The sequence below is a fragment of the Nilaparvata lugens genome, chromosome 1 (genome assembly GCF_014356525.2).
Source record: "Nilaparvata lugens isolate BPH chromosome 1, ASM1435652v1, whole genome shotgun sequence".
In the NCBI taxonomy this organism is placed as follows: Eukaryota; Metazoa; Arthropoda; class Insecta; order Hemiptera; family Delphacidae; genus Nilaparvata; species Nilaparvata lugens.
Genome location: NC_052504.1, coordinates 18,776,963 through 18,798,433, shown reverse-complemented (window position 1 = coordinate 18,798,433; position 21,471 = coordinate 18,776,963). Strand labels below are relative to the sequence as shown.

The 21,471-nt window shown below is 33.4% G+C and overlaps 2 protein-coding genes across 4 annotated transcripts in view; both read left to right on the top strand.

The window, feature by feature from the left end:
- Positions 1-1,441: 1,441 nt before the first annotated feature.
- Positions 1,442-12,788, top strand: LOC111062728 (cell cycle checkpoint control protein RAD9A). The gene is made up of 6 exons (XM_022350420.2): positions 1,442-1,683; positions 3,431-3,633; positions 6,476-6,640; positions 7,474-7,627; positions 8,704-8,875; positions 11,522-12,788. The coding sequence occupies exons 1-6, from the start codon at positions 1,650-1,652 to the stop codon at positions 11,985-11,987; spliced, it is 1,194 nt and encodes a 397-aa protein (XP_022206112.2). The 5' UTR covers positions 1,442-1,649; the 3' UTR covers positions 11,988-12,788.
- A 2,946-nt stretch (positions 12,789-15,734) lies between these two features.
- The window catches only part of LOC111052229 (disks large 1 tumor suppressor protein), a 748,988-nt gene continuing 743,251 nt past the window's right edge, over positions 15,735-21,471 (top strand). For all 3 annotated transcript variants that reach the window (XM_039432558.1, XM_039432554.1, XM_039432544.1), the window contains exon 1: positions 15,735-16,065. In XM_039432558.1, coding sequence (XP_039288492.1) covers positions 16,047-16,065 — 19 coding nt within the window. In that variant the 5' untranslated portion in view covers positions 15,735-16,046. The remainder of the gene's footprint in view (positions 16,066-21,471) is intronic.

The following is a 21,471-nucleotide window of genomic DNA, read 5'->3' as shown; positions in this document are numbered from 1 at the left end:
GCATAGTAGGGTCTCATGATCAAGTAGTTCTTCAGACTTCTAGTAAAGGCACCGTAGACCTGAATTGCCTTAAGCTCCTTGGGCAGAAGGTTGAAGAGTCGGGCCCCAGAGTAGGCCGGCGACCTGCTGAACTTTGTGAGCCGGTGCTGCTGGAGTTCAATGTCAGCTCCATTTCTTGTGTTGTGGGCATGTCTATTTCCCCTAATTTTGGGCTACTCCTCACAGCCAGGGTTGTTACTTCGTAAATGTAGAGTGCGACAACTGTGAATATGTTATGCTGGATGAAGAGCGCCTTGCAGTGGTCCATCATATCTCTTCTTAGGATAGTTCTCAGGGCCCTTTTCTGCAATCGCAGAACTCTATCAATATTCGTCTGGGCTGCAGACCCCCAAGCCACAATGCCGTACTTTAAATGAGACGCAAATAGAGAATGGTAAGCCATGAATGCAGTTTTCTCCTCTGTGATATTTCGGATCCTTCGGATTACAAAGATGGCAGATGACAGTTTTTTGCAAAGCAGTTCAATGTGGTGCTGCCAGTTGAGGTGACCATTGATCAGTATGCCCAGGAATTTAGTATTTGTCTGTGCTGGTATGCCTATGTTTGTTTGGTCCTCAATGTTTCTATTTTTTGGGGTGAAGCGAATGTGAACTGTTTTATCCTTATTTATGGTTAGATTTAGTTTTTTGCATATTTCGTTTGCTTCGTTGAGTGTTGTGTCCACCACTTCTTCGGTGTGTTCATGCTTTTTATATGGTATTAAGATAGTGGTGTCGTCTGCAAAGAGAATACAGTTCTTCCTATGGTCGATTTCTGTGGGGAAGTCATTTATATAGATCAGAAATAGTAGTGGCCCCAGTATTGACCCCTGAGGAACACCTTTATAGACCGTCCTTAGAGAGGATCTGTAGCTTATTATGCTGTTTTTCTTCTGATGGTTGATTTCAACATATTGCTTTCTATTCAGGAGATAGTCTTCCAGCCATTGTAGGGCTCTCCCTTTGATGTTCAATATCTACTTGTCTACTTTTGTACAGTCACTGGAAAAGTAAATATAAAATATTCTGGCAAACTGACAACATTGCAAAGCTAGAGAGAGATAGCGCTATCTGTATTGTTGTATGATAGAAAAGGACAGCAACAGTATTGTCAGTCGTACACTCCCACTATATCATGGACCTCACTATAGTTCGAAAAACCAGTTGAGTTCCATCAAACGTTCAACTAATAATATTCTGTTTTTCAATGTTATCTCATATTATAGGCCTAATTTAACAAGAAGTTTATCAAAATCATTAATTATAACCATTAATGCTTGAAATGTAAGCTTCCGAACAACTGATTAACGTCTACTTAACATTTAAGCAATTTCAATTTTCAAAGAAGTGAACCTTTCATACAAATAGCTGTGAATAGACAAACCAATGCCATCCCGATCGATAAGTTAGCTTTGACTTGAAAACGCGCAAATGTTTTTCTTTTTTTCTATATTCTAACCTCAAAAATCAAAAATGATTTTGAGGAATGAAGAGCTCAAGACCAATCTTTGATGTTGATCAATATTTGTAATTATTTTAAACTACTTCTCAATGGTCAGTGGTCACGTCGTCACATAAAATTAATGAATCTGTTAATCATAATCAGTCATCATGAAGTGCAATATACTGGGACAGAATGTTAAAGGTAAACACTTTTAGAACATGTAAAATGAAATGAAGAATGATTAATATTTTACTATATATTTTCTTTTATTCCTTACCGTTCTTCAACTGAAATCAACAACCATCTTAATATTTTTCAAATGATCACAATATTGTAGGTAATACTTTATCACAAATATTAAACATATTCATTTAGAAAACTTATTTTTTTATCTGTTCAGTCCTCTTTTGTTGCTCTTGCTAGACCTACCAAAAGTAATAGATTAATTTTTCAATCTTCTTCATAAAGAAGTGGCTTTAATGTAAAGTTTATCCGCAGTCATGCTCACTATTACTAATTATCAACAGTTATTATTATTGTTGCTCATAGTACATAAGTTGTACATAAGTGCCGGTTGCACATAAGTTGTACATAATTACATAAGTGCCGGTTGGTAGCCTATTACCAGATTACCACAACGTTTTATGTCTCTAATATGCTCTTATTCATTGTTATTGAAAGTCCTGCTCTTCAATGTATTTTGACGAGCTTCATTTTTTATTCTACTATCTACTTACACGCTGCTCCCTAATCAGTTTTTACATTCAGGAACTATTAAGCTCAAGTCAATTTACAATTCAAAATTCTGTCTTTGCAGTAGATTAAAGTCCAAATTTGAGAAATAGTCATCATGAATACAAGAGTCAACTTCAAGTTGAACATTACTATTGTGAGGTTCGCCTTATAATGGCAGTGGAGAAAGATAGGAGACAACGTTGCCGATCCCATGTCTTCTATAGACGGTAGCTGATACTGGTTTATTGACTTAATATTGAGTGTTCGTTCTCGTTCAAAATAATCAATTACATTTCATTATGAATTTTCATAATTATTAAGATAAAATATTTATTAAATTCATTATTAATTTTACATTGTTAAAAGACCTCACTATAAAAGGGAGGAAAGGTATTAACATTGAACTCGAGTGACATGGATACCAAGATTGAAGGACAGTTTTCCAGTATTGGTTGTGCAAATGCTCAAAATTAGGCTATACAAAAAGATACCATATTAATTGTTTTAATTTATGCTTAAACCTGACGTCCTCAGTGTGCGCCTTCAGAGATCGCGGGTATGCTGTAGGAGTTGAACATTACGCAACTTCAACTGGCTGCCTGCAAGGGTAAAGCAGTTGGACCTCAGCGTGATCGAGAGAGTTGCAACTGGTTTCCTGAGAACCAGGATTTTTTTTACGATGTCTAGGAATTAAATGATAACCTGGCTCAAGTGCCATTAAATTAAAGAGCAGGACCTTGAATTATAATTATATATTATGAATATATATTTTTTATTTCAATTTAATCACTGTTATTTTGATCTCGATGCCTCAATTAGTGTTTCTAGTTTTTTTATATATTCTATTCTTTACATGACGCCATCGATCCTACAAGTGTGGGTAATGGTTGAAGAAGAAGGTATAAGGTATCCGTCACTTTTGTAAATTGAATGATTGTGAGCAAATTAATATCAATTAATCCATCCGTCGCCATACTCATGTCACAGTTGTGAAATCATCGTATTTTATTTTTCTAAAATCATACCAAAAATTGCTATAGTCCTAAGGAAGAGAACACCAACATATTAATTCCACTAATAGAATATAGGTCTTTGTGATAAAACATTAACATTTTTATATTCATCTCATTACTTTTGTCATTTATCCATTTCCATTAATGGAAAATGTTTTAAAAATATTTTTTAAATAGACCTAATTGATAAAATGTTTCAGTTCTAGCTCGTGCACTGCATGCTTTGGCCAGAGTTGGGGATGACCTGTTCATAGATATGATAAATGACAGGCTTCTTTTACGAACAGTAAACTCGACCCAGTCAGCTTTTGCCGAATTCATCTTCCTCAACAGATTCTTCACCTTTTACAATCTAGAAACTGATCTCAACGACGAAACGCCAAAATGTAAAATTTCAATGAAAGTAAGTACGGTATCTGTAGTCTACAGATCATTAGGCATTTTTGAATCTCTTTACTTTTATTTTTTGTGTTTCTTGTATACCTGTTACAAATTATGGAATTCTTGAACAATAATTATCCTTGAAAATATGGTTATTGGGATATGACTAATAAAGAAACAGAGTTTTGAAGACAAATCTAACAAAATTTCAAATTTATATTGTTAGTCTCTTCACAAATTGGAATCAGTAATAATAATAATAGTTTGGTCTCCTCTACTCGGACCAAACAGATAAGGAGCTGTCAACCAGGTGGCTCACAGTTGGCAACTTGTTCCCAGAGACAGAAGGCTTTGTGCTTGCCATACAGAACCAGGTGATAGCCACTAATGCCTATAGAAGACACATCATGGGTGATCTGAGCATAAGTGACAGGTGCAGGTTGTGTGCTGCTGCCACAGTATACATACAGTATGGAAACTTGGCTAGTACTCTGGCGCAAAAATCCGCCATCTTGTTAGGAAGCTCCGCATTGTAATAGTATTGATGGGAGGTTTGGATCACTTTAATGATCCGGATCAATTGATCTTGTTCACTGCCACGAGCCAATCAGAAGAACAGGATTGGAACTTCCTAAAGTCACGTGACGTGTCTAGTATTTGCGCCATGTAAAAAGCATTGGTTGGATAGGCGTTTAAATGACAGTTTCCATTCTGTACCTATTCAGCATATCACATCAGGGTGCTCAATATTGGCCCCCAGAGAGAACTTAAGGCGGCACAATAATGTTGCAAGAATAGATATTTCGAATTGAAACTGAAGAATGGTATGATAAATGAAACTCCACCATACTATTCATATACACCACCTGCATTTGCTGAGAAAAACCATGTTACGATCTATTGGGATGCTCAGATGATCACTGATAGGCAGGTCCTACATAAGCCTGATATCTTCTTGATGGACATGCTGAGAAAGGAGGCTATCATAATTTATGTTGCTGTGCCAGCTGATGAGAATGCTCAAAAACCCCGTGAAGAGAAACTCAGGAAATATCAGGAACTCGCATTCCAACTCAAGGATATGTATGGCTTGCACAAGATCAAAATATTGCCAATTATTATAACTATGGGTGGGCTGATACCAAAAACAACAGTGGAATGCTGCAAAAAGATTGACGTTTCAGACAATCTAGACAAGGCTGTCATGGTTCCTGTTGTAACTGAGGTGGACTGGATGCCTGTTTCAGCTGGAGTGCCTCAGGGATCAGTACTTGGACCTCTCCTTTTCTCCATTTACATAAATAACATAACAGAGATCATAGCTCATTCTTCATTCCACCTGTTTGCTGACGATCTAGTGTTTTATAAGCATTTCAACCCGGGTTATTGTGTGGAGGCTGTCACGCGGATGAACCTGGATGTCTCTTCACTCTGTGTGGGCCCGATCGCATTGCCTGTCGTTGAATACACAGAAAACGAAATGCACTGTTGTTGGTTCACAAAGACGAATTAGACAAGGAGCGATTGGTCTACCTTCTGTAACCTTGGATGGAGTGGAACTCATATATGATGATAGGATCAAGCTGCTTGGCATGCTGATTGACAATGCACTCACTTGGGAGGTTCATGTGAATGTTGTAGTGAGAAAGGTGTTTGCAGGGATGCATCAAATGAAAAGGCTGAGATTTTTGCCGGTGGGAGTGAGGAAGACTCTGGTTCAGGCGCTTATTCTCCCCCATTTCGACTATTGTTCAATGGTTTACAAAGGTGTTTCAGGAGAGATGAATGGCAGGCTTCAAAGGGCATTAAACTATGCTCTGCGATTTATTTTTGATGCTCGATGGAATGACCACGTAACACCCCTGTACAGAAAACTTGATTGGCTAAAATTAGAGCAGAGTCGATTGTATTTCATACTCTGCCAAACCTACAAACTAATTGTGGGAGGGTACTGGTCCGGAATATTTGAGAGAAGGACTTGTACTTTTCACTGAGGTTCATCAGAGGGATACTCGGTCTCACCGCTTCTTTCTCCAGATACCTCAACACCGAACGGCAATTTTCGGAGCTTCGTTCTGTGTTACGGCTTCTCGTGAATGGAATGCTCTGCCACTTTATATCATCCTTTCCCCATCCTTATCACTATTCAAAAGAGAGTGCACCGACACCTAGCTCTTGCTTCTGGGTATTGACTTATGGCTGGTAGCGAGAAGTTGTATTCCTTTTTTTATAATTACTTACTTATGAAATGTAGATAATGATTTTTGCATGGGTTCACGAACTGCATGACTTTTTTTTCTTTTTTTCCCTTCTCATTTTTCTATTTCTATCTTGTTTTTGAAGTAATCTATATTAATTTTTACTGTGCTCATCTATTATACTTTTAGTTTTACATTAATACTTACCGTATAGTTTATTCATGTACAGTGATATTTTGTTTTATACCACTATGAGTCTTTTTAGACTCAGTGGAAATTGTCATATTGTATAAATAAATAAATCTAGTAGAAAAAATGTAAAAATCAGTTCTACTAGATATGGCACGTATAGTACGTCAAACACTGCAATGTACCTGATAGTTTAGATATAGGCTTATAAGAACAATAGTGAATAATTGGAGGTTGTATGTAAATGTCCCTCTTATTTCTATAATCCACAAAAGCGTGAATAATAATGATAATAATAATTGGTCTATGTGATTGGGCTGGCTCAGGTCTGGTGTCAGTTATTTCAGGATGCACCTGATCATCAATTTCAGGGATCTCTTACATAATCATCAACCACTAGAAAACAGTCCTGACTAGATTGAAATCAGTGAAATTGAAAATGGCATGATTAATTAACATCAATATTTTGTTTTTCAGTCATTTTTGACAGTTTTCAAAACGCCCAACTCAATGGACAGGATGGTAGATGGTTGTGAGTTTAATTTTGAACCAGACGCCTCGCAGCTTATTTTGAAAATTCAATTTTCAAATGGTTCCACTAAAACTCATTTTCTTCCTATAATAGAATGTGAATCACTGCAGGTAAAATAACGTTCAAGTTCCATATTATTTATTTGTATTAATATGGATACTTGATAACTAGTACCTTTTATTCTCTTCGTCATGACCGGTTTCGTCCAATTATCACATTATCAAGTTTCAAAATCTAACCGGTCGTTTCCAGAAAGTAAAGGGTACTAGTTATGTCTATCAATATTGATCTATTTAATTTTTTAATAATTTCAGTTCATATTAATTTGTAAGTTTATACTATTTTGTATGTGTAAAAATGATATTAACTTATAGCACCAGGAAAACTTCAGGATTTGAAATTATTAGTAGAAGTTCTTATTGAAATTTGTGAAGATTGAACAAAATTGTGATTACATCACTACCTACTACATGTCTACAGTATATTATAATATCTTGTTATTGCAATGAATCTAGAATATATTATTATTTTATTCTAGATTCCTTGTTGTTATTGTAAGAGTTTGTCAGTTTCTCCAGGTTAAATGTGAATGTTATTTTCGACATGTTTACTCACCACATATGCCTATATAGTGTAGAATATCTACTTTGGAATTATTAAATTAATATGCTCTATATTATTGATTGTAATTTATAATTTATTCCACTCAAGAAGTAAAAATGTAAAAATTTTAGTGATAAAACTTGAAGAACCCATTATATTATAACCTATCAACTTGAGTGTGAAAAGGAAATGACATTGGGTAATACGGCAAGGCAGAGCATCTAAAAGGATCTCTCTGTCGATAAAAGCCATATGAATGAATAAATAAAATTGTAATTTCTGAATTTATACTCTGTCTATCATATTTGTTGTAATTTATATTCTATTTCTATTTTTACAGGTGAAATACAAAAAGAACGTTCCTTACAAGATAACAGCAACAGCTAAGTTATTAACCGGAGCTGTGAAAAATTTCCGTGTGAATGAGGATGAAATCACTTTATCGGTCAGTCCCCAAAAGACATTCCTCAAAACTCATGTGGACACTAATACAGGTGAAATTCACATTCGTACTGAAATATTATGATTTTTCAATACCAATAATATTATGACATGAATTATTAACAACCAACAGTACGCGAATCCAAAGTAAAAACGCTATTACTACATTAGTTAGTTGAACCGGTTTACTTCCAGTGTTTTTTCACATGGAGTCTACATCTTGCAAAATGGAGTATCATAACATGAGAAATGAATAATAATTTAAATTATAATGAAAAGTATATAAAACAATTTAAACTTAGTACACATTTTGTTTTAAATAGACAGTATATTGTAACACTTGATATTTTCAGGCATATATTAAAAACAAAATACTTTGTGAAGCTGTTTTTGTAGACCTTGATGCTAAATTAATAGGACCTGTAGAAAATTTTGATTAAGAACTCAAGTGGGAAGACATAAAATGTGCTTTTGAGAGTTTGGAAACTCATCCAAAGCATAGCAATAAATCTACGTCCATCTTTACAAATAATACCTTTATTTAGCCAAAAGTGACGTTTGGCAATGAAACATCAAAGAAGTCTTAAGGAATACTCAAATATATATTTAAATAATAAACGAGGCTAGAAGGATGCTGATAATCTGTTATGTGAATAACAATTTATTTTAAGATGACCCTGGAGGACTATCACCATGTTGAGAAATTCTGTATTAGCTAATATAGATAAGCTATGCTACTTATCCAATGAATTACTCATACAAAGCAAAAACTAAACTTGACACATTCCAAGATCTCCTCAGACAATAACGCTGGAAATGTTGATTGAATTTGGAATTTGATGACTGATGGAGATTTAGATGTAGGTTTGAGAAATAAAGAACTGTAGAGATTTAGATTTGGGTGTGAGAAATGAAGAACAATCTGTCTAATTAAAAGCACAGTGTCAAGTACAAGGGCTATCCGATCCCAAAGGATGGGAGCGATTTGGAAAAGAATCATATTTCTAGAAGATAGAGTTGTTCACTTTATTTGAGATTAACTTACTTAAAAGTATACAAGTATTCATAAAATGCATTGATGTATCGTATATAGTATGCTTTTAATAATAAATCTATGTTGCGTTTTCAGAATCATCAAAGATTGTGCATACAGAACTGTGTTTACTTGCTGAGGAATTTGAGTACTATAATGTTGGCAATGCTCTTTCTATAACTTTCTGCTTGAAACAATTGAGAGCAGTGATGATGTTTGCTGAATCTACTAGTTTACCTATAACTGTACTCTTTGATACGCCTGGAAGGTGAAGTATAATATTTCTCTTACTATTCAAAATATTGAAATGTAAAAAATAGTTCAATGTTGTCCCCTTTTCTGGCTCACTTCTTTCAATAAATTTACTTCTTACTCTTAGTAGAATTGAGGTGCGGAAACGACAGTGATTTCATCCTCATATATATCAAGTATAGGAGAATTATATTTTTTGGCTACGAGAGTCGAACTGCAGCTCATTTCAGCCTGAATATGCCCGTTTTTTATGCGAAACCATTTTCTTGTTATTTGACTATCTCATATATTACCTTCTTTGATTTCATATCAGCAACAGAATTTTTCTCAAGTGAATAGCTCTAAACAGATCATCAACATGTTTTAGAGCCGGTTTCCGAGCTCGGGATTTAGCTAAGTTCTAGACTTTAACTGGTTTTAAACTCTGCAGTCAGAAAATTGGCTTTCCGAGTCAGAGCGTTAACGTAGTCCAGGACTTAAATAGACTGTGGAGTTTAGAGATCACGTTAGACCCTGGAGATTATAATTTCGCTTTCTGAGTGAAGGGCTTATAAGTCCAGGACTTGAATTAGATTCTCGCCTCTTTCCGAGTCGAGGATTTATCAAAAATCGTTGAGTCCAGAACTTGAAATAGCGTGGTTTAAATTTAAGTTCTAGAAAAACTTAAGTTTAAATTTAAGGTCTAGACTCAACTGAGCAAACGCAATTCAGTTATTATTTTGGAGTAGATGAAAAGCCAAAAAGATGTCATGGAATACCTAAATTATTTGGATTAGTCCATCTAAATTCATAATCTATAGTTTGCAAGTTTATTTTGGAATTAAATTGTATCAGAATTATTGGTAAAAAACTAATCTTATTTTATGACTGTGACATAACCTAAAAATGTTGAAGAAAAATAATAGAAGGATTACCTTGGAATTTATATTCCAATCTGAATGTTATTAATCAATGTCCACGCTTTTTCCACCATATTATGCCAATCCCAACAATTAGAAAACCGTGTAACTCATGACTCCTTGAAGATACAGACTTGGGTATGGTATCAATCTCTTTATAATGATGTGTAGGAAGAGAATATCCATGATGGAAATCTCAAAAATTTTTGTCATCATGAAAAAAAACAAGATGGCGGCAAAAATATGTCGATTTTCAAGAAATCGTCTTTAATTCTAATAATGTCGAGGATATCGGATTAATTCAGCCATCTGGAAGTTTCAAAATAATCATACTACAATATCCAAAAGATTTATCCAATTCCACCAACTTTTACTATGGTGAATATAACTTCAAACTCTTGAAGCCCATAACTTATAGATCCCGAGCTCGGAAACCGACCCTTATGTTTCTTTGTTACTTGACTAACACCATCTCATACATGAACCTCTATGATTTCATATCAGCCCCATAAGTTTTTCAATTTAATAGCTCTAAACAAATCATCAAGTTTTTGGCTTCTACAAACTCCGTATTTTGGCTTCACTCCACTGATACTTATTCAGGGTTGATTAAAGGTTATCAATAATATGCATTGAAGTGAAATGAAAAATTTTCTGCCACTCAATTGTCACTTTCTCATTATATGTCTATTTCTTATTCCTATTTCTCATTTCTGTTTCTCTATTATGTCTATTATATTTCTCATTTCTAGAATTCAATCAATGTACAATAACTTTGAAATCAATTAGAGAACATTATTTCATAAAATTCACAAATGTAGGAAGAGTTCCTCTTGATTTTACATTCATTCGTCTGTCGAAATTCGTAGTTTAAGTCGAATCTAATAGGACTCTCTATTTTTTATAGATTTTTGTTGGGGTGAAATATGAGTTCGAAAACATCATTATAGACACCAGACTTGTCTCACTTAACATCAAAGACACAGACTTGTCAGTGCATCGGTGATAGTACATTTATATCTAGTCCAATCATTTGGCATTGTAAACTCAATTCTGGAAAGATTTTTATCTCTAGATCCAGGCATCTATAGAATATGTGGTTTTCATATGAACACCCCTAAAAGCCATTTTGTGGGTTTTAGGAATGTTGCCATGAGAGATGTAAAATTGATTATTGAAACTGACACTATCTCTATAAGGAATTCGGCGAGGATGAAGTATTATCAATTGAGCAAAGAGGTTTAAATGACTAGACTAGGCTAATAACTCAGTTCACCGAAATAAGATGGAAATAATCCAGAAACCCTTTTATACTTTATTAAAACACTTTTTGGCTCATTTCCTCTCTCAAATGACTCATGTTTTAAAATAATCCTTTTATATTCTATTAAAGTACACTGTAACATTTTTCGACCCATACGAGCCATTTTCCTCTCTCAAATGGCTCTCATGTTTTAAAATAATCCAGTACCCTTTCATATTATCATTTACCTTATTATTTTATTTACCAATGTTATTACATTAGTGTCATTTGCATTATAAATGAAAAAATAAAAACATATTAAAAGTACAACATGTATCGACCCATAAGAGCAATTTTCCTCTCTCAAATTGCTCTCATGAGTCAAATCGTGGTTGGTTAAAATATGAAAGGGTACTGAACTACTTTTATTTTATTTGAATAATAGTAGAAGCGCTATGAAGAAAAAAGTAAACTCAGCTCATATTCGAATACTTGTTGAAAATGGTGATTGTTTTTGCAGGCCAGTTCTGTTCTGTGTTTCGAATGAGGCGATATATGAGGGCAACTTTGTGGTGTCGTCGCTGTCGAATTCGGACTCGCAGGTGACCAGCAGTCAAGAGTCGAGCATGTCGGAGTCCAGTGTGCACCAGCAGCCGGTCATCAGTCGGGTCAGATCGAATCGGACTGAAAGCGAGGCCAAAACTCAGCTTGTGTCCACTTGTGCCACGAATGTGTCCGTGAACCATCTCCAGCAAGACAATATGGACTTTGAATTCGATTGCAGCAATAACGTGAATGAAGACCAACCAGCTATGGACTGCAACGATGTGGACAATCAAAGGTTGTCAATGAATGAGAGTAACTTCAACTACAGTTTAATAAACACGGTGTTTGGACGTTGCTTTCAAGTGTATTCTAAGCCTCTGTTTCCAGTCAGTGAAAAAGTGCTAGCGTATGATTCGGACGGACTAGAAGATTCAGATTGATCTGGCTTCGTGAATTGGTGCCTTTTGATTTAGTCTTTTCTGCACTTCCAGAGTGCAATATGACGAAAATAAGAAAAATCGTGATATTAAGACTGCTAGATTTAGTCACATAAAGTCATTCAGTCATCAATGATAATCACACATCATAATTATATGGATAAGATGATGGAGTCATCTCAACTCAAAGTCGAGTGACAGAGAGTAAACTAGTTTTCTGTTGTCTAATAAAAACTCTCACTATTATTCATATATTTTTGCTTCTCATGTATCAACATAAAGTAAGAGTATGCAGACAAGGGTGATAATAAATTGCCAGTTTTTGGCAATGCTCTTCAAATGCCGCCCTAGCCGTAGACTGTAATATATTGCTGGCAAATAAGTAAAACAAGATAATCAGGGTTTGCTTGGTTAATGTGATTATTGTACGATTCTGCTATGTGGCATCTACTTTTTCACAGCATATTCGGTGGTTGTTAGTTTCTCAGAGTAACCAAAGACTAATTCTATAGGGATATGACGGAAAATCATAATAAATCAATGATTATGCAATGTAGGCCTATTTGATTTAATTAATTATGGTTTTACAGAATTTTGTGTTTTTCAATTCCATGCCTAGTTATATTTTTGTAATTGTAAAAAGTATTACTGTAATATTCAATTGAATAACACAGACTTTTGTCGTTAAAACGTTGTGTATAATAAACAAAGATTTTGTATAAAAATGTAAATTTGTAAACTTTGTTGATAATTGAATAATTATGAATATAAACTAGACTTACAGAATAAATTTGTGTGAGTATACGCTGTTTCATATTATTTCCAGTTGGTGAAACTTTGTCCAATGATGTCAGCTCTTGAATTTTAATTGCAATAGATTGGAATATCTGTTGATATTTTATTTATGTCTATATAATTTTATGTATATGTGAATTGAAGAACCATTCGTTTAGTGAATTCTGTATCTTTCTTGATGTTGCATTTAGTTACTGCTCAAAAATTCAGTGATTTACCAAATATTTCACTTGAAAATTTAAATTATTCATTAGAGGATATTATTCATCCGATTTTTATTAGTTTTATATTTTTTAATTTGATGGGCAATTTATTTTCCTTTTTATGGACACCTTTTGGTAGGGTATGCTTATTACCTAATCTGTCTGTTACATTATTTCAGCAGTATCAATGTTTGTGAAAGGTGGAAGAAAAGAAAACTGTACAGTGATGTACAATACGATTAATTCAATGATTCATAAAATAAAATATTTCTTATCTATTCTGAGGAATAATACGATTTGAAAAAAATTGTGTTAGTTGACAGAGAAGCTTACATCAAAACCTTTTGTCGTTCGTCAGATACTAAATCAGCCAAAATGGTTTACTCAACTCATTTTGGGAATTTTCATTACCTATATTATTTTATTTTAATAATCCAACCGAACGATATCAACGTTTTTATTGTATTTGTTTAACGGTTAGAAAATTCAGTGTAACTATCAACAATAAAGATGTAGGTACAGAAATAGGTATATTAGACCTACTATAATGATGTAAATCATTACGGTACCTTTATCTGATAGGTACCATAGTCAGAGCGTTATATTCTATTCTCAGATAATAACTTGAAAAGAATGCTATGATCTTAGTAAAACATTCATTCAATCACAAGAAATTTTGGAAGTGTAATAAAATTTGTTGATTATTCAGAGCCTCAAATTGAGACGCAGTTTTTTAGAAATTCAGAAATAGAAATTGTCGAAGCAAAAAAAATGTATCATATAAAAGTTCAAAAAAACAGGAAAAAATAAGATCAGCATTTGTCTGAAACTTCCACATAAGTCTTAATGGTTCTATAATATAATTTTTTACAGATTTTTTAGTATAATTTTTTTAAATACATTTCAAATAAATTAAAAATAGCATTTGTTCAAATGCTATTAATGAATAATTTTCTGTTATTTTCGTTTAATAGTAATAATAATTATACAGTTGTGTTGTGAGTGATGTTGTGGTACTTTTCCATAATGAAAACACAAACTGTGTTAAAAAAGTGGAACCACATGGAAAGTGGTTCAACATTTCAATTTGTGTTTTTATTTCCAATAATAATTGTATTTTTTTTTTTTGTTGAAAACCTTTTACTTTAAATCCTTTATTAACCAGGGACACATTCAAACATTTCCTTTTCAGTTTCAAACATTTTCTCCAAAATTATTTTTACGTAATGTACACTATACACTCTATCAATGATTTTTTCAATTGATCTATTGTTGCAAAAGTAAAAATTTCACACTCAACGATAGATCTGCTTCAACTGCTGTAGGGAAAATATGTAAAATAGAGAAATTAAACAACAAATTGAAGAGAATTTAGTGCTCTATAAGCTCATAGTCAGCGTGGATTTTTCGTCAATAATTATTATAAGGGTACGAGGCTAAAAAGAGCAAAAAATTGAAGGCTGACGCTTTTTCAAAAATGCCACACCGGCTCAGACATCTAGAGATCTCAGAAAACTAGAAATAATATTGAAAACGTTGGAAATGTTGTAAGCTTCAATTAATCACCATGTTCATAAGACGCATGGTTTTCGATATAATATGCGAATAAATTTTTCTAAAAAAGTACATTTAAACCACCCCAACCCTCAGCACAGCGGGTAGGGGTGGGATCTTTTGATATGTTCACCTCCTCATTTATTACCATATTTACCCCAGAGCTGCGGATCAAAAATTGTCCAAACTTTTTTCTCTATACTCTATTTTGGACTTCCATTACCTGGAGTATAACGTATAGCCTATATATATATATATATTTTAAATACGGTATGTAGGTAAACAAAGTGCAAATTAATAATATAATTATTGACTTATGATCCCCCATATGCTGTACAAAAAGTATTATTCCAACTTCAAGGTACATGTAGGCTATTCAAGTAGCAATTTATAGTAAGGGTCAAAATTTAGTGAAGCGGCGAAGGTGTAGAGTGTATCGGAGAAGGTAGCTGAGAGTCTTGAAAAAGTAATGCATGTATTCAAATGTGTCAGAACATACCGGTAGTGGAACGGCAAATGTAGGGTAAAAAAAAGGAAGCGGTGATATTATTTATATAGATGCAATATTATCATACAGAGGTAAAAAAAAGGAAGCGGTGATATTATTTATATAGATGCAATATTATCATACAGAGGTACTCTATCTTTACCGCTGATTACAATAATTGCAATGGATCAAACAAAAATCACATCCAATCTCGAGTTAGATATAGAAATTTAATAATACTGTACGTTCGATAATTTTAAGTGCCGGTTACACAAACGCCAGTTAAATTTTAATCGAGATTCATTCTACGAGAACCAATATAAAAAAGGCCTTCTCTGATCGGTTCTTGTAAAATTAATTACAGTTAAAATTTAACCGGCTTTTGTGCAACTGGCACTAAGAAATTAGAAAAAAATTGAGCGGTAGTTTTAAATTGTCGGCTATTTTATTTGATTACAATGATGTTCATATTATACTGGATACAGTAGGTTGCCAACAATTATCGCACCGTATCAAAAACCGTTCACAGAAGTTTGAAGTTGAATTCTTGCATTAATTTCACATTTATCTAGAAATGCTGAATGTTTATTTTGCATAATCCTTTTGAAGAGTGAGTAAAAAGCAGTCTGGCAAAAACAAGCGCGTAAAGGGAAAAATAGCGCGCTAGCCCTGGCGTGACGTCTCCCAATTAATCGACCAATCACGTCAGTCAGCAGCTGGGAGTCCGCCTGCCTGCAAAGCAAAACTGCGGTAACGTCTGCTCTGCTCGCCAAGTCGCCATTTAGATTGCCGTGGGATGTTTATGTATGTTCTTATTCGTGGTCTTATCGTTATGATTATGAGAAAACTCTTGCGCGCGTAAATTCGGTTAGGTATTGTGTCAGTGTTTAAATACAGCATAATTCAAATGAAATAATCAGTGATAGCTCAAAAGAGTTTGTGTTCAGAGAGTGCTCTATCAGCTCTGATAATTCGGTGGAAGTTATTGGATTGGTGAAAAGGATATTTTTGGAACATAACACGATGCCTGTTCGCAAACAAGGTAGTGAGCTTTTATTTTTAGTTTGTGGTAGACGATTTTGAGACCCATTGATTTATTCTACCTCCCTCTCTTCCTTGTTGTGGTAGTGGTGTTTCAGAGCTTTGAATCCTAACCTAATTCATACCAATAACGTGACTGAGTTCAATCTTATCAAACAAACCAATTATACTAATTTATAATCTTTATTTTTCTAGTAATCACTCATCATCATTTTTATTCAGTATTATTGATTTTCAGTTTGACCCTCAAACGATGTAGTTTCCTAACCTATTCCATGAGTTCCAGTAACATAACTCTTAGCCGGTATGAAAAATAATACTCTTGATGCTTTTATCACATGGAAATAAAATTATATCGATTGTTTTTATATGCTCAGTCAATTGAATGCCTCCTGGGGCAACATCCTTGAAAGTAACTTGAATTATACTGAATGTTACAAATAGAAACTATAACCCAAATATAGTTTTGGAAACTCTAGTTATGAATACTGAATTGAAACGCTCTGTACCAATAGGTATATCTATTCAAATATTTATAGCTTATTCTTGAGAAATTTGTTTTTTTTTTTAAATATCTCATTCCTTAAGAGTAAGGTTGGGTAGGAAAGATAAAAGATTGCCAATGATAAGGCTGACACAGTCAGCTCAGCAGTCACAGTCTATCTGGCTCCCCAAATTCAAGTATCAAGAAGGGCCTATAATAATTATTAATTTGAAGATGGCTGTAGGCTACTATACTTTAATTATTTAGAAATAGTACCTAATGAAAAAATGTTTTTCAGTAAGTTATTATAGGAATCATGAAAATAAATCCGTTCTCAATTTGAACTTGAAATCATATTTAGAATAATAAACTCTATAGGTAGCCTATCCTCCAAAAATATATAGTCTTTAACATTTTGTTAAATAAGCCTAAACTTTGCTTAACGAGAATTGGGCTCTTAATAGTCCCCCTCTTCTATCCTTTCTGCCATTTCTAATTACCTAATATAATTTATCTGAATTTTATTGTGAATCTCATCTAGTGAGAATCTCAAGACTAAACTTGTGCACTCAGAAAGTTTGTAATTTGAAAGAAGAAATGTCTTAAAATGAGAAAAATATTATTTTTCTGAGAATAATACTCTGCCCGGAATAGCTCAAGTTGATGTTGTGATAGGATATAAGTTACTAGGATTCCCAAATTTTTTCCAATTTTACAAATTTAATTTTTTCACAAGCAATTCTATTTCATACTAACCTGTGGAATAGGCCTAATTATTATTTTTTTGTTATAACTTATTGTCTTGCTCAATAAAGATTAGAATAGGCCTACCTAAATTTTGTTTTTATCAGATGAATTATTAATGGCCCGGTTTCACAACAGTCGGTTAAATTTTAACCGTGATTAATTTCACGAGAACCAATCAGAGAAGGCGTTTTTGAAAAGATGGATTCTCTGATTGGTTCTTGTGAAATTAATCATGGTTAAAATTTAACCGGCTGTTGTGCAACCAGCTCTGAGTGTGATTAAATTGCCGACCAACTTGAATCAGATCCCCCTCTTCGTATACTATTTATCAATCAATTCAATTTCTGACAGTTTTGATTAGGCCTATTCATATTTTGTTTTGTTTAATTTTCGAATTGTTTGCACACCTACTGCTCTGCACTTTTGTGGGGTTTCAGGGCATGGACATAGAAAGAGACTAGAGATGTGGATTGGAGTCAGCTTGATACACCTCTGCTTGTTTGCTCGGAATTCTTAATCACTTTGTTCTAGTGTGTTCGTTCATCTCTTCTGATATCTATCATTATTTCTGAAAATTACTCCATCAAAAATTAACAATAAAAAATCTGAAAAAATCAATCATTGTCACTGACACAGTATTGTTGACATCAATTTGTGGGTGATAAATTGAGTACCGGTATCATTAAAACTGACATCAACTAGGACTTTGAAATTGAAATTATAAGGAAATTGAGTACCGGTACCGGCAAACCGGCTAACTTGGGACAGTTTAACCCCTTCCCTCCAATTCCAACTTACCAGCTGTCTGTGCAAATCATTCCGAGCTCTGGCATTGTGGATTTGTTGGGAACACATCATTGAAAATATTTAATAACGTTTTGAACATCTAATTAACAGCTAAGATACTTTTTTAACAGTCATAACAATCTACTGTTTCCAACCTAGAAATTGAGCCTTTAATAACTTCTATTGTAAACACTCGATTATTACACACAATTATCTTATCAATTATTCAAATATTTTACAGTTAAATTATTTTTATTATGAATATGAAACATATTCAAAATCTAATGTCACAAGCTAGCCTTCAACTACTCAATTGTCTAATTACAGGCAAATAATATTGGTGTCCCAATTTATCCAACCTCTGCGGGTAACTTGGACAACCATATTTTTTATTATTTTTTTTCAGAACAGGTTGGAATAATGATGAAATTGAATGTATATATTCGAAGTATTATTAGAGACCTAAGATTTGAGCACAGGAGAAATAAACTATTATAATAATAATGGAACTGAATTTCAAAAAAAAGTAAATTCGTATGGCTTTTGTTGGTGGGGAGTCCCTTGCGGGAAGGTCCCACCGCCTGAATATATAATTTAAGCCGTCAATGGGTCTTACGACTGTCATACTCCAGCCGGACCGACAGTTTAACGTGCCCATCCGATAACACGGGAGTGATCTGGTTAAAAAACTTTTGGTATTTCAAGTCAAAGTTGAAAACTGTCCCAAGTTAGCCGGTTTGACGGTAGGCTATGAAACATATTTGTAAACTTTCTGTCTTATTATTTTATTGTCATCCTAATTACATTTAGAATTCAGTTACAATTGTTTTATTAGTAAAGCATTTTCATGTGTAGTTTAATTACTTGGAAAATCTAATTTTTGTTTCCTTAGAAATGTAGAGCTATCTAGATATTGCTTTCACTTGATTTTAAATTGTCGTTATGCTTACTATATATTTTTATGTTGAATCAGTTATCAGTAGAAATTTTCGTTTTAATTAAAATTAGTATTTTTTGTCAAAATAAGAAGACAATTTAATAACTGTAGAATAATATTTTCATAATTTTATATGGTTGTACCCTCATCATTTAGTTGTAGCTTCACTTTTTAATCTTTCATTTCCTCATTAATTTTGATTTTGTTTCTTTCACAATGCTTTATGTATTCATTATTTGATTGTATCTTTTGAAGTAAGTGAAATTGGCTTGAATAAAGTTTTATTTACATTGATACAGGTTTGACATTTATTTTAATTCTAACTTCGATACTTTTTGTTAACAGCATGCGGCCTATAAATTGCACATTCAGGGTATTGCAAAGTTTGATGGAATTGATTCTAATAGCTTGATGGATGATATCTATTCAGCACTGCTAGATATTCATATGCAGTTTAAGTATAGGCTAGTATACAATAATATAGTACCGTATGTCTTTCCATATGAAATATTATTGATTCAAAAAATACCTCATAAGGCTGAGTGTACAAAATATACTTCACTATAATTATAGTGAAGTATATTCACTATATTCTATAATATAGTGAAGTATTTTGATAAGGCTGAGTGTATAAAATACTTCACTATATTATAGAATATAGTGTATATACAGTACTGTACTATATTTTAGTGAAGTATTTTGTACACTCAGCCTTATGAGGTATTTTTTGAATTAATAATATTTCATATGGAAAGACATAGAACAAAATTATGATAACTGTCATTCTATAATTTTTAGTTATGGTTATCATAATTAATTAATATTTGATTTGTTGTTACCTGGTTATGTGGTTATATGCATTGCAATTCACTATTTTGTGATAAAGTCAGTGGGAATTATATGTCTACAGGGTTAACGATTCTCTGCTTTACCACTGCCTCCTACAGTAAATAGCTCATAGCTGATACCGGTATATTTGTTATAATATTGATTGGTTATTCTTGTTAATAAGTATCAAATATATTCTATTCGCCAAGGAAATATATTTTTCAATAATTTAATAATAAATTTTCATCATTTAGATAAAATATTTTGGCAATCCATTACATTTCTACATGGTATAAGAACAATCTGGCAACGTTGCGAAGCTAGAAAAAGATAGAGGTATCTGATTTGTCCTTTGTCTATTGACAGGCAAGGTTAGCAACACCAATGTGATAGCCCAGTCAATGAAGGTCCAAAAAAGCAGTTTCGATCCGAAAATTAAAAATAAAAGCTGAATTTCTCACCATCGATAGAACCCTCCCAAAGGGTCATTCTCCCAAAAGTCCCAAGAAATCCCCCTGGAGCTTTCCTTCCCTAAAACATGAAAAATGCAGGTAATCATGGAAAATCAATTATCTTTGTAACCATTAATCAGGAAGAGTTCTATTATATGTAATTTGATTCGTTACAACGTTACATTATGGACTACAATATTATATCTATTCATTTTTTCAACAAAACTAACAGTTTTCTTGATAAAATAATATACAGGGTGTTTACGAACTCCTTACCAATGCTCTAGGGCATTGTTCCTGGGTGAGAAACATATCTAAATATCATATTTAAATTGTCCGGAAGTCTGCAGTTACTCAAACAGTAACTGAAAACTTCCGGACAATTTAAATATGATATTTAGATATGTTTCTCACCCAGGAACAATGCCCTAGAGCATTGGTAGAGAGTTCGTAAACACTCTTTATAAACTAGTAGTTCTGTGAACAGTAGACCTCGCGCTCAGTAAGTTACATTGACCTGTTGTTATGTTTTCTCAAAAATTAATAAATAATTTATCAATTTAAAATGTCTAGAAAAAATCCTAAATAAATATACAGCTTTCTGTCCTATCGTACCGTGACGTGTTGTCCCGGGATGTGAGTGTGAGCGCTGTTATCAGGTCTGGCTGCAACTGTCTACAACGTTGATGGAAAGATACAATTTTCAAGATGTTCGTTGTTTTTGAACGGGTAGTATTATAGTCAACTGTCTACTAACGTTGATGGAAAGATAAATTTTCAAGATGTTCGATGTCTACGGGTAGTATTATAGTCCACTAGATAGCTGATTTATGATGAATAATTAATTCTATAGTCTGATTTTTACGGTAATATTGGCGTATGAAGGAGGCTCCTTTTTCCTTTTATATTATCCTTGAAATGCAAAATTTCCAAAAACCTTGTATATATGTCGATGCGCAATTTAAAAAGGAACATACCTGTCAAATTTCATGAAAATCTTTTACCGTGTTTCGCCGTAAATGCGCAACATAAAAACATATACACATTTAAACATTAAGAGAAATGCCAAACCGTCGACTTGAATCTTAGACCTCACTTCGCTCGGTCAATGAAAGAAACTCAAAAGACCTATTACTGCTAGGCCTCTTTACTTACTTATTGAATTTGAGGATG

Excerpts from the sequence above, each read along its gene's own strand:
- LOC111062728 (XM_022350420.2), top strand. The coding sequence starts at position 1,650 with ATGAAGTGCAATATACTGGGACAGAATGTTAAAG. Across the intron at positions 3,634-6,475 it reads AATGTAAAATTTCAATGAAA|TCATTTTTGACAGTTTTCAA; the intron begins GTAAGTACGGTA and ends TTTGTTTTTCAG. Across the intron at positions 8,876-11,521 it reads CTCTTTGATACGCCTGGAAG|GCCAGTTCTGTTCTGTGTTT; the intron begins GTGAAGTATAAT and ends TTGTTTTTGCAG.